At 36.8% G+C, this 13063-nt stretch overlaps 1 protein-coding gene across 23 annotated transcripts in view; it reads right to left on the bottom strand.

Annotated features, from left to right (window-relative positions):
• Positions 1–13063, bottom strand: part of DCDC1 (doublecortin domain containing 1) — a 482774-nt gene that overhangs the window by 41458 nt on the left and 428253 nt on the right. For 22 of the 23 annotated variants that reach the window (XM_038563136.1, XM_038563134.1, XM_038563146.1 and 19 more), the window contains 3 exons: positions 12651–12787; positions 11234–11413; positions 1314–1464 (listed from right to left, as the gene is read on the bottom strand). In XM_038563136.1, the coding sequence (XP_038419064.1) occupies positions 1314–1464; positions 11234–11413; positions 12651–12787 (468 nt within the window). The remainder of the gene's footprint in view (positions 1–1313; positions 1465–11233; positions 11414–12650; positions 12788–13063) is intronic. The other variant, XM_038563152.1, reaches the window with a different exon arrangement.

Genomic DNA, 13063 nt, shown 5'->3' with positions numbered 1-13063 from the left:
GAATATTTATGGTGTCCCCCAGAACAGTGCTAGGCATCCCAATAAATCCTTGTCTTCCTACATTTCAGTCTTTATTCCTATACTTTTGTTCTGGGCTAACTGTAAAGATATGACTGCTGCTGTTTTAAAAGTTTCTGTTTATGTACCTTACATATAACATAGTAATAACAATTTTATGGTGACTCTTCAAAAGAAATAATCTAGTATTAGTTATTTTAGGCATCCCAGGTGATTCACTTTCTAATCTTTTGATTTCCTTTAAAGTGATATCATGTTCTTCAGAATTCCTGAAAATTATGTCTTTGTTTAATGTGTACCTATCCCCTAGAAAGGGGCTTTAAAGTCCTCAAACAAAGAGGATAAAGGGCAAGAATTGGTTTAATAACAAATATGTTCTTTTCCATTTCTACCACTTCTAAAAAAAGTTAGCAGAAAATAAACATAATGACATATTAAAACAAGCATATATTTATATATTATTAGAAAAAGAAATCTGCAGGGGTGCCTGGGTGACTCATTCAGTTAAATGCCTGACTTTGGCTTGGGTCATGATCTCAGGGTCCTGGGATCAAGCTCTGCATTGGGCTCCCTGCTCAGTGTCTGCTTGTCCTTCTCCCTCTGCCTCTCCCATGCTTCAGTTCTATCTCTGTCTTTCAAATAAATAAATAAAACTTTAAAAAGAGAAATCTACAAACTGTATAGTTGCTATTAATAAACCCTTAAGTTTTAAATAACTTGAAAGTAGGAAGTCAATAGAGCCTCACTTTCCTTAGGGTTCATGCTAAGGGAATACTTTCAAATGAGACTATTTAGAATTTCTGCAAATAAGCCTCTTGGAGAAGGCTCAAGACTAACAGAACTTTGATTGAATTCTTGAGAGCAAACAATGTCAATGGTGAGTTTCCAGCACAGAAGTATATAAGTTTAACTTTAATAACATGGAGTTGGAAAGTGTGGAGGAAGATAATTATTAAAAAGCATCACGAGGGATCCCTGGGTGGCGCAGTGGTTTAGCGCCTGCCTTTGGCCCAGGGCGCGATCCTGGAGACCCGGGATCGAATCCCACGTCGGGCTCCCAGTGCATGGAGCCTGCTTCTCCCTCTGCCTATGTCTCTGCCTCTCTCTCTCTCTCTCTGTGTGTGAGTCTCATAAATAAATAAAAATTTAAAAAAAAATAAAGAGCTTTTCCTTAAAAAAAAAAAAAAAAAAAAAGCATCACGATAGGATATAAAATTCAAAAAGCAAGCTCTTTGAAAAAAGATTGAATGCTTTCATTCTTCAAAAACTTGATAGAAAAGAGACTGTCACCCTACCCTTTTGGGTTATAAAGCCGTGTCCTGTGGACACACAGATGACCATGTCTCGCTCTACATCATCCCATGAGTGAATTGGTTCTCCATCTGGAGTGTACAGTGTTCTGGCTGGGTGGGCCATTTTAAGACGAGAGGTGCAGTCATCCAGCAGCTAAAACACAAAAGGACAGACATATTGGATTGTGAAATGTCACAACATAATTAAGTCTTAAAGAATCAACTACTTTAAGACAATTATTACCCCAAGTTGAATATTTATTTTATTTGTGGGTTTTAGAAAGAGGTGTACAAGGAGATGGGAAAAAGAGCATATAAAAGTTCCCCAAAGTGGAACTTCAGTGCTCTTAGTGGATTTTTCCTTGAAGTTCTCTTTATTTCCATGTGGAAGAAGGCTTCTTGCTGTTTCAGAAATGCCTAAATATGAAAGACCATGGCTTGAGAATCTATACTTATCAGCATAGCTAATAATGTTTTTTCAACAAGCAAGGAACTCAAGGACAAAAGCATTGACCCAGAGATGGAGAGACCTGGGCCTCCGCCCTCTGATCAGACAAGTCAGGCAGCTTCTCTATGAAAAGAGTCTCTTCCACTATAAAATCAAAGTTTTGGTCTAAGACTTCTTTGATTCTATGATTAGAAAGTCTTTTGTTTTTCCTTTTTAACTTGGAAAATTTGAAAACTGTTCTGCAAGAGGCTTTATTCAGTTTCTCTCAATTTTCCTTGAAATAGTCATAAAAATACATGTACAGATGCAAAGTGTCCATAGTACTAGAAAGATGAGTCAACATGCCAGACTCCTAAGGGCAGTTCCATGAAAGTGTGAGTAAGACTTTATGACGGAATAATAAAAGCAAGGAGGAGGAAAATTAGAGGTTTCTACACTTGCCTGTAAGACTTTTACCTCTCATATATGCCAAATGCCTGTTCCTCCAAAATTCAGAAGTCAGGTCCACACGAGCCCCAAATATAGATCTATTTAGGGGCTACAACTCATGACAATGCAGTCTGGCATGGGGAAGAACTGAGCACATAATGACACCTTCCATGTGGAAAATGAATTAATAATGTGAAGCAAGTCAAGACAGTGATGAGACAATGCAATGAGAGAGTGCAGATTTCACCCACTACTTTGAGCAAAGGATGAGCGAATTGAATAACTGAAATTACCCAAGAATACATTCCCTTCTGTAGATTGTCAGAGAAGAGCAGCAGGAGAGTGGTCTCAAATGGAGCTCTAGCCGTTATGTTAGGTAACAGCCAGTCAGCAGCAATTTGACTCAATACTGTGCATATCAACCAGCCCTGTGACTTAAGATGGAGTAACAGATCCTGACAGCTCCCAAGTCAAAATTTAGGGAAACCAATGGAACTAATCTATCCTGTCTTCTCTCAAAAGATCTCTCCTTTTATAAGGAAATATAGGAAAGAAAAAAAAGAAAAAACAACAGGAAAAAAACTATGTAAAAACAAAACAAAACTTACAAAAATATCGGGGATTTATCAAGAAATGGTAAAAGACTTTTCGAAAATGATATTAAATGCAACTTTTGGAATCAGTAAAAAAATATAAGGAGGTATAGATAAAAAATTAACAACAGCAACAACATGAGACTTATGAAAGTATTCTACAACATAAAAAGCTGTACATTTTATACTGTACTCAAGGTGATGATTTAGAAAAAGATATACAGCAGGAATACATCTGTATTGGGTTTTCTCAAAATTCTATAAAATATGACTTCTGTAAATATACACACATACACCACATAAATGAGGTGACAGCAGTTTAAATGAAATAAGTATCACTGAGATGTGGACAGGCGTGATGACCATGATGATGATGATGATGATGAAGGTGACAATAATAGCAGTTAACATTTATTGGCACATTTCTATGGGATAGAAACTTTTCTAAAAGTTTCCAAGGACAATCTGATTTCAATCTATGGAAAGACTTATTATCTCCCTTTTAGTGATAACAAAATTGGAGAACAGAGATTTAATATCTTAACCTAGGTCATACAGCTAGTAAGAGAAGGAACAGGGTTTCAAACTGCAATGAATAGAGAGCTAAATGAAAAGAGAAGAGAAGGCGAGGAAATAAAAGACTGAATAGTAGAATTAAAATCTGTCTTGGAAGCAGAAAAACAGCAGACTGAGTATTGTAGAAAATCAAATCAGTATTAGGGAGGACTAAGTTGAGAAAATCTCATAGGATATAGAAAGAGCATAAGACATAAATTTTATGAGAGAAAAGTTATACATCTGGAATGTCAAGACATCAGATATTAAACCTATACATTATTGGTGTTACTGGAGAAGAATTCAAAATAAATTAAACTTAAGCAACTATCAAAACAAAAACTTGAAGGAAGCTTTCCTGTCCCAAAGACCTATGTCTTCAGATTAAATAGGCTAACTCAGAACAAGGCAAAGTTAATGAAAAAATGACTAACACTTAAATATAACTGAGTTGAAAAGTATGAATTTCAGACATAGGGGAAAATTCGGTTATATTTAGACCTGTTTTCTGCAAAAATGAATGCCAAGAAAATGGAATAAAATATGAAGGTTTTAGGAGAAAAGGTTTTAACATAAGAATTCTGTATTCAGCTGAATTATTACTTTTGGTTACAGGGAACAAAAGATATCCTCATGTATATAAAAGCTCAGAAGACATATCACCCACATACATTTCAGATTATTAAGGAATGAATGAAATTCCTTCTCTATGGGAAAGTCATAATATGAAATGACTAATAGTAAGCAGTGAGACCACTAGAACATGATATAACTGTGTAAAAAAATGGTCAGAAAATAAATGAATTAATTTTAAAGTCTTCATAGAGAAAAGAAATGCAAAGCATCTCTAAAAAGGGACATGGCAAGGAAAAGAAAAACCAAGGCATTCTTCCAACTTTCTAGCTATTCATGAGGGCAAAAGATGCTGGGTTTTTTTTTTTTTCCTATTTTCCTTTGTAAAGAACATTGATTTTTATGACTATAACCACTGCAATAAAACCTAAAATCAGAATAAGAGAAATAATTCATCTGAAGGAACAAACAAAATCAGCATTAAACTTAATATGACTTTATTCTTAGAAAACTGATGTGAATTAAAAGCAAAAACAAAATGTTTAATAAAGAGTCCAAATACAAAATAAATCATAAAACACTGATACGTATTTTTGTTGTTGTTGTTGTTCATAAAAATAGGCATTTAGAAAGTAGAGTGGGGGGAAATCTATCCTAACAGTAAAACCAATTAAGAATGACAATTATTTTAAAATATGAGATACAGGTCTCCTGGGTGGCTCAGTTGATTAAAGATCCAACTCTTCATTTCAGCTCAGGTCATGACCTCAGGGTCATGAGCTCAAGCTCCACATGGGGCTCCCCACTCAGCAGGGAGGCTGCTTGAGATTCTCTCTCTCCCTCTCCCTCAGCCCCTGCCCTGCCCCACCATGCATGCTCGCTCTCTCTCTCTCTCTCTCCCCCTAAAATAAATAAATATATCTTTTCTTTTTAGATTTATTTTTATTTATTTATGATAGACATAGAGAGAGAGAGGCAGAGACACAGGCAGAGGGAGAAGCAGACTCGATCCTGGGACTCCAGGATCGTGCCCTGGGCCAAAGGCAGGCGTGAAACCCCCGAGCCACCCAGGGATCCCCTAAATAAATCTTTTTTAAAATTACAAAATTTTAAAAAAAATTACAAAATTTTACAAGAATTTTACTGAAGGACAAAAAATATATATATACACACACATATATATATAAAACAATGCCACAGAATTCAATCTGGCTGTAAAGATTGAATCTCATAAAAGGTGTTGATTATTATGAAATTAATTAATACCTTAATACAATTACACTCAAAACCCCTGAAGGATGATTTTCAGGTGTTGAAATGTAATTCTAAAATTTATCTATACGCATCAACATGCAAGGATATTCAAGTAAAGTTTGAAAATAAAGTACAATAGGCAATTGCTATTAGATATTAAAATATAACATAAAGCTATAATAATTCAAGAAGTATTAGATATATTATATTGTTTAAGAGCAGAAGCTAATAAGAATTCAGTATGTTATAACATTTGTATTCCAACTCAGCTGGGATTAGTCAGTAAGTAGGGCTGAGATAATAATTTTAAGCCATCAAATAAGACAGAGAGATGGCTTCATTCGAATTTTACACTAGAAGAGTTTCACACAGTTTAAAAAGTAGAGAAAAACAAAATTATAAAAAATGTGAAGAAAATCTGATGAATCTTCATATGATCTCAAGATAGTAAAATACTATCAGAACATTTAAAAGCAAAGAACAAACTTTTAAAATAAATTAATTTCCATAAATTAAAAAGCCCAAAGACACAATGGAAAATTGGAAATTTGTTAAAATAAATCCGATAAAGTTACATGTAATAGGCATATTGCTTTAAAAAAAGAAAACTCGTATCAGTGTGAAAAATATTTCCAATAGAAAAATAGCAAAGGAAAAAAAAAAGAAAAATAGCAAAGGATTTATGAATGTATATGTATATATAATTATATAATGTTTAATATACATTATATTATATATACTACATAATATAATTTTATATATTATATATTATAGTATATATAATATAATTTTATATATTCATTACAGCATGCTTTATGGCAGCAAAAATTAAAACAATCGAAATGGAAAACAATAGAAAACTGAATGAATAAATAATAATCTGTCCATTTGATAGAAGATTGCAATGCCATTCAAATAATTCTTTTGTTGAAGAATGCTAAATATATGGGGGGAAAGTTACAACAGTTTGTGAGGTGAATAATGCAGATCGCAGAATCACATATTCCATGTGATCTGCTATGATCCCAATGGCAAAAAAAAAAGAAATCATATCTAGCAACCATAGAAATATATCCACTAAAATTATAACTGGTTATTTGTGGGTGCTAGAATTTTCATTTCCTTCTCGATGCTTTTTCTTTTCCTAATTTTAATACAGCAACTATATGTTTTTATATAACTGGAAAACAGAACAAATGTTATTCAAATAGTCAAAAAATCATAGATATTACAGTAGGTTCACATGATTTTTCCTTGTGATTTTTCTATATTTTCCATAATAATATTCACTGTCCTAGTCTGCTCAAGCTGCCAAAATAAATATCACAGACTAGATGGCTTATACAGCAGAAATTTATTCCTCCCAGTTCTGGAAGCAGGGAAATCCAAGAGTAAGGTGGAGGGCCGATTTAGTTTCTAGTGACAGCTCCATTCCTGGATCTTTGTTGTGTTCACACACTGTGAGAAGAGGGGCCTCTCATTTCCTCTTCTGATAAGGGCCACAAATTCTATCAAGTTAGGGCCCCACTCTTATGACCTCTTTTAACTTTAATTGTCTCCTAAAGCCATCTCTCTAAATATAGTCACACAAGGGGTTAGGGCTTCAGCATAAAAATTTGGGGGTGGGGGCACAATTCAGTCCAGAGCAGTTATTTTGCCTCTGCTTGAAGACAGCCAGCAAGTATAACAACTGGGTTTCTATCTGGGTTGGGAGGAATGAGGAACTGTCCTAGAAATACGAATGGGTAAATATGGGGAAAACTCCTGTAGCATGAAAAGATCCTACACAAAGGTAATTTTTTTTTCCCTACTTTACCACTAAAATGTCTAAATGAATGTTATTTAACAAAAAATATACAGTAAATGCAAAATATGAATTAAATATATAGCTATTTCACTTGGTTTTCACAAAGATCTATCTACATGAGGCAGAGTTAATGAGTACACAAAATTCTTTTAAAAATAAATGTGAAAATAAGGCATTTTCACTAAAATATCTAGTCGGCTGATTAACTCCAATGACATTCTTTAAAATTTTTTAAAGAATGAGAGCGAGAGTGAGAGACAGAGACAGAGAGAGCAAGCAGGGAGGGGCAGAGGTAGAGGGAAAAGCAGGCTGTGTGCTGAGCAGGGAGCCTGATGCGACTAGATCCCAGGACTGTGGGATCATGACTTGTGCTAAAGGCAGATGCCGAACTGATGAACCACCCAGGCTCCTACCGTCTATTTATTTATTTATTTATTTATCTATTTATTTATTTATTTATTCATTCATTCATTCATTCATGAGAGACATAGAGAGAAAGAGAGGCAGAGACGCAGGCAGAGGGAGAAGCAGGCTCCATGCAGGGAGCCCTATGTGGGACTCAATCCCAGGTCTCCAGGATCAGACCCTGGGCTGCAGGCAGTGCTAAACCTCTGAGCCACCCCGGCTGCCCAGGCTCCCACCTTCAATTCTTAATTGAAGATGGGAGCCATCTTCATTAAAATGTCATGTCTTCATTAATTAAGATGACATTCTTAATTCCTAGTTTTTCAAACATATCTAAACTTATTCAGCTAAGTGGACAATCTAAATTGTATGTTTATAATTTAAAATTTTTTTTAAATTTATTAATATTATTATTTGCAATAACAAAAGTTCATAATCAAGGAACAATGTCCTGAGTTTAGTTTTCATAGACTCATCTTCTCAGGATAGGGCACATGGGCATCACAGAACTATTGCATATTCCCTGCAGACATGAGGTACTTGCCTGGACAAACCAGAAGGACCTGTTTCTCATTCTTTCGACTTGCACTTATGCATCCAGAACTGTGTTTGGCTGAGAGAGAACACACTGGTTTTGAGATTCTGTAGAATCCAAGAGATGTTGCAGGGATGGGAGAAGACAAACGTTTCAGGACCACAGAGGGAGGGGCTGGGCAGTCATAAATCAGAGAAAGATGCTGGCCCTGGAGAAAGAGCCACTAACCCTGGAGAGGGAGCCGCCTTAGTGCACTGATGACAGATGAGCCTGCACCAGTCGGAGATGAGAGTTGCTCTAGCAATGTTCAAAGAGTGGGTAGGAAGAATGTGGTTAAATCATCCAGAATAGCCACAGCAGTGAAAGAAGCAGAGAGAAAGTCTGCATTAGAGGGGATTCAAATACCATCTGGGGGTTTTATTACAGAAAGTAGAGTGAAGCACTTTGAAATGTGTTCTGCTCCTCATTTCTCTGGTAAAAGTACCCACCATTGAAACTGCGGTTCTTTGGTATTAGCCAGACTCCCCAGTGAAATGTGAGTCCTACTCTTCCTGTTGTCTATTTGCTTCACACACCGTCCACTGTCCAGACATATTCTTTATAGCCTGATAGCCTGAATGGATACATTCTAATTGATCATAAAGGATCTCATGAAAGTCCCCAAAAAACAGATGGCATTAGGAAAGAAAAAGATAGATATCAGAAAGAACATTAAAAAATAAATAAATAACGGAAGGAAGAAACAATGTGCAGAAACTTTCTAGACATTTCTTAAGTATCTTTCTACATAAGAGACCACATTAATCTCCGTAACACATTGCTTGTTCCACACCGGTACCTTATTCAGAGAAAAATAGCTGCTCAAGCACTTTAGTCTGGGATAGTATAATGGACTGAATTACGCCCTCCTCAAAACTCATAGGGTGAGGCCCGAACTCCCTGATATGCTTGTATTTGGAGAAAGGTCCTTAAAGGAGGTAAGTAAGATTAAATGAGGTCCTAAGTGTTGGGCACTAATATGACAGGACTGTGGCCTTATTTTTTTTTTTAAGATTTTATTTATTTATTCATGAGAGACACGGAAAGAGAGGCAGAGACATAGGCAGAGGGAGAAGCAGGTTCCCACAGGGAGCCCACTATAGGACTCAATCCCAGGACCCCAGAATCACGACCTGAGTTGAAGGCAGACACTCAACCACTGAGCCACCCAGGTGCCCCAGGACTGCGGCCTTATTAGAAGAGGACATGGCACTGGAGATCTCTCTCTCCACATATGCACAGAGGAAAGGCTAGGTGAGGACACACAGCGTGACGTGGTAGCCATCTGCAAGCCGGAGAGTCCTTTTCAGAAACCAGCCCTGCTGCCACCCTGATCTTGGCCTTTCCAGCCTCCAGGACTGTGAGAAGTAAATGTCTGTTGTTTAAGCCCCCAGTCTGTGATACTTTGTTGTGGCAGCCTAAGAAAGGCTGTATTAGTAGACTAGTACAGATAGTGTGTGGGGTCCACCAGATGCTTTAAACTCCCTCTCTCCAGTAGTATGTATCTCTCCCTATTTCTGAGTCCAAGCACTATCTATGTAATGTGATTTATGAATGCTAACAACCATGCGTTTGTGTTCAGTGCCTCTCATCCTTATTAATGCTTTCTCTGAAGCATTAAGATATTGAATCTTACCCATTTCTCAAGTTTCAGCAGAGGTCCTGATTGATTCCTCTGTGGAGCCTTTCTCCATCACCCCAGGTGGGCAGTGTTCCCCTCCTTTGAACTCCTACTGAACTTCCTGCCTGCACTACTAATTTGACCTTTATCACATGCTGTTAGTACTTTTCTGAGGGGAATGTCAGATCCCTTAGCTAACACCGTTTTCTTACAATCTGTATTCATCATATGGAACACAGAGAAAGGTACACAAGAAAGAAATACCACCTTTATTAGCTCACCAACAATCAGATCATCTGATAAATACTTTCGAAATAAAATATTTCATCTTTTAGTCTAAGTGTATGCATGTGTATGTACAGAATCCAACTCCACATGCTTTGTTATGCTTCCTTCACTTAGTCTGGAACGCTGTTATTATTCTTTCCAAAATTGGTTTTAATTGAGTCATAATATTCTATTCTATGTACTATAATTCATTTAACCAACATCCCATTGATGACTGCTTAAATTTAACTTCTAATTTATCTCTGCTATAAATACCCTGTGATAAATATTCTTACCAAACAATCTTTGCATAAATTCATAAAAAGCCCTGGGATAAAGTCCTAGAACTCTTTCTGAGGTGCATCTCCTACTCTCTGCACCCTTGTCAGCTTCCATGAACTCCTCCCGGTCAATCTACTGCACTATCTTGCCTTTCCCTTGAACCAACATCTCATTTTTATATGACTTCCTCTTGGCCCAGAAAAATTATATGAAAATATTTCAGAAACCAAAAAAGCCAATTATTTGAGATATTACCACAAGATGAGACTTTTAAAAAGTCTATCAAAATCCATTTGTTAGTTGCCTAAAGTTTTTATGTAAAGACTAAGACAAAATGTCAAATTTTAGGACTATATTGACTAATTGATTTGAGAGAAAAAGAGAGAGAGAGAGAGAGGAAGAAGGCATAGGCAGGGAGAGGAATGAGGAAGAGGGACAAGCAGACATTGGACTCAATCTCAAAACCCTGAGATCATGGCCTGAACTGAAATGGAGAGTCGGAGGCTTAACCGACTGATCTACCCAGACACTCCAACTATATCCTTGATATTACAGAAATAAATGAACTTCTACTCATCATTTCCTTAGTCAATGTTTTAACTTTGGAAAGTGGAAAGTTTGCCACAGTTCCAGGACTCTGGGTAGTAAGAATTTGATAATTTTTCTTAAGAACATTGTTTTCCCTACAGAAAACATATCTAGTGAGTAATTCCCAATGGGGAAAAAAATCACTCTTGCGAATCCGGTTTTTTTCTTTTGTTTTGTTTTTTGAGATCAAACCAGGTTTTAAACACAACAGGAAAACTCCTTACTCTTTGGAAGTTCAGATTTTACTCTTTGGCTACAGTGAGTGTAATTATCATTGGTGTCTCCTGGCCAAGTGTCATATTCTAATTCACATACATGTCAGACAGCACTGAGCTCTGCATTTTTGCACATATAAGCTCATTTAATCATCATATCAACCCTGTGAGGAAAGTATTATTTCCATTTTACAGATGCGAAAATGAGGCTTAGAAAGGAAAAATGATTTGCCTGACCTTACAATCTAGAAAGACCAGAGCTGGGATTTGAATCCAGGCCTATGATGCAATCTCCTTTCACACTGGATTTACCTCTGAAATGGTTTTGCCCCAAGCATAAGTGCCATCTTCAGGACGGCCTCCATTTAGATAAATCCACACTCGTTTTGTGTTCGGTTGCTTATACAGGCTGCTCTGCCTGCGTGCTATACTTTTAGTTTCAACTGGAGAATTTCTCTTGGATTGCAGTTCTTGAACTGCAGAAAGGTGCGCCTGGTAAGAAAAGCCCAGAAAATACCACGGTGAGAGAACTTCCTGGTAGGTGTGTGCATGAAGAATGTGATGAAAACAGAAATACTTATAATTGCAAATTACACTTTAAAAATTTTAGGAAGTATATTTCCCTCCCCTGTCACTGACTCTTCTATAAACTCCCCTCGCTTCTGTGAGTCACCAAAGGCAACAATAACCATTAGAGTAATAATAATAAGCCACTTCTTTTGGCAAAACACTTAACTTTCATTTATAATTTGGAGAGATGAATGGAGATGTGTTTTTGGATTTCTGTGTGGTGTTTCTCCTACTGAGCAATTTCTCTGCATCTAACAAATGAGTTTTTGATTAGAATCACAACATCATTTTCTTTAACCAAGAAATGCTTAAGGGAATGTGCATGACTGTTGTTTGAGTCTTTACTCTCTGTCTTTTAAAATACAGCAGCCACCCTTATACTTTGCCAGATCCCTGCCAGGCAGCTTTTCATCCTACTTCAAGCATGTCCTAGTTCAATGCTTTGCATTCATTCCCTGGTCAGTGATTTATCCTGCTCAGCTTGGCAAGAAGTCATATTTCTAGCAATGTCAATTTCTTTTTTCTAGTAACCTTGACTTGGGCACACGCCTAAGATATAGATTGAACACATTTCACGATTTGAGAAACCCTATTAAATAAGAACATATCATTTTGATGAAAAACTTCACAAAGCGAAAAGTTTTCCCTGGTCTCTATCCCCAATCCTCTCTCAACAGCTGACCTTTCTCTTCTCGACTTTTTTATGTCTGGCAATCCTGACTGATTAACCAATTGGAGTGAAACTGCTTTTTGAATTCCTCACTTCTGAATGTCTCCATTGCAATTAGTATTTTGCTCCTTGCTCTTTCTACATATTGAGACATACCCTTAGGAGTGATGAGCAATGAAGCCATAAGGCTCAACTTGACTACACTTATTATAATTACCTTTGTACATATCCACTGGGCCTTTTTCTCTTCTTTGCTAAGGTCATAATTTCTGGTCTCCATTCAAACAAAACAGACTTTCATATGAGCTGGCTGTCTTTTAGATAACTACTCTCCAAATGCCAACTCAATGCTTGGCATATGCTTATGTGGTCATAACTGACCAGATGCTGAGGATATATTAATAGCATAATTTTAAAATTCAATACTATGCTTTTAAAACCTTATTAAAGAGGCAGAGTCTTTAATGTCTGGAGTCCTGAAGAAAGTACCTCTGTATGTCTTATGAGTTCCATGAGTTTAATTTCCTCTTGAGTCTGCTCAGTCCAGCCTCCTTCCACCACCACCGGCTGCACAGGGCTTTTGTTGGGAACCATGGCGGCTGGCTGACATGCTGCTACTCGCCGCCCTGGGGAAAGAAGTCCCTGGTAATGTTGTTTCTGAAGATGGGCTTTCAGATTTCAAATAAATTGGTTTGGCATTCTATGCATAAATCATTCCACTTGGGAGCATAGGCTAAAATACTAAATATATCATAAAAGCAAAGATGCCTAAGGTAATAATATCTAACAATGCCTCTTCATATGGGAGCTTGAGGCTTCAAATAGCCAGGATATGCATATTCACTATACAGACGGAAAGGAAAGATAACATGCTGACTTCCACACTGGCCCCAGCCTCTCTT

The sequence above is a fragment of the Canis lupus genome, chromosome 18 (assembly GCF_011100685.1).
Source record: "Canis lupus familiaris isolate Mischka breed German Shepherd chromosome 18, alternate assembly UU_Cfam_GSD_1.0, whole genome shotgun sequence".
Classification (NCBI taxonomy): Eukaryota; Metazoa; Chordata; class Mammalia; order Carnivora; family Canidae; genus Canis; species Canis lupus.
This window is presented reverse-complemented; position numbering and strand designations above follow the sequence as displayed.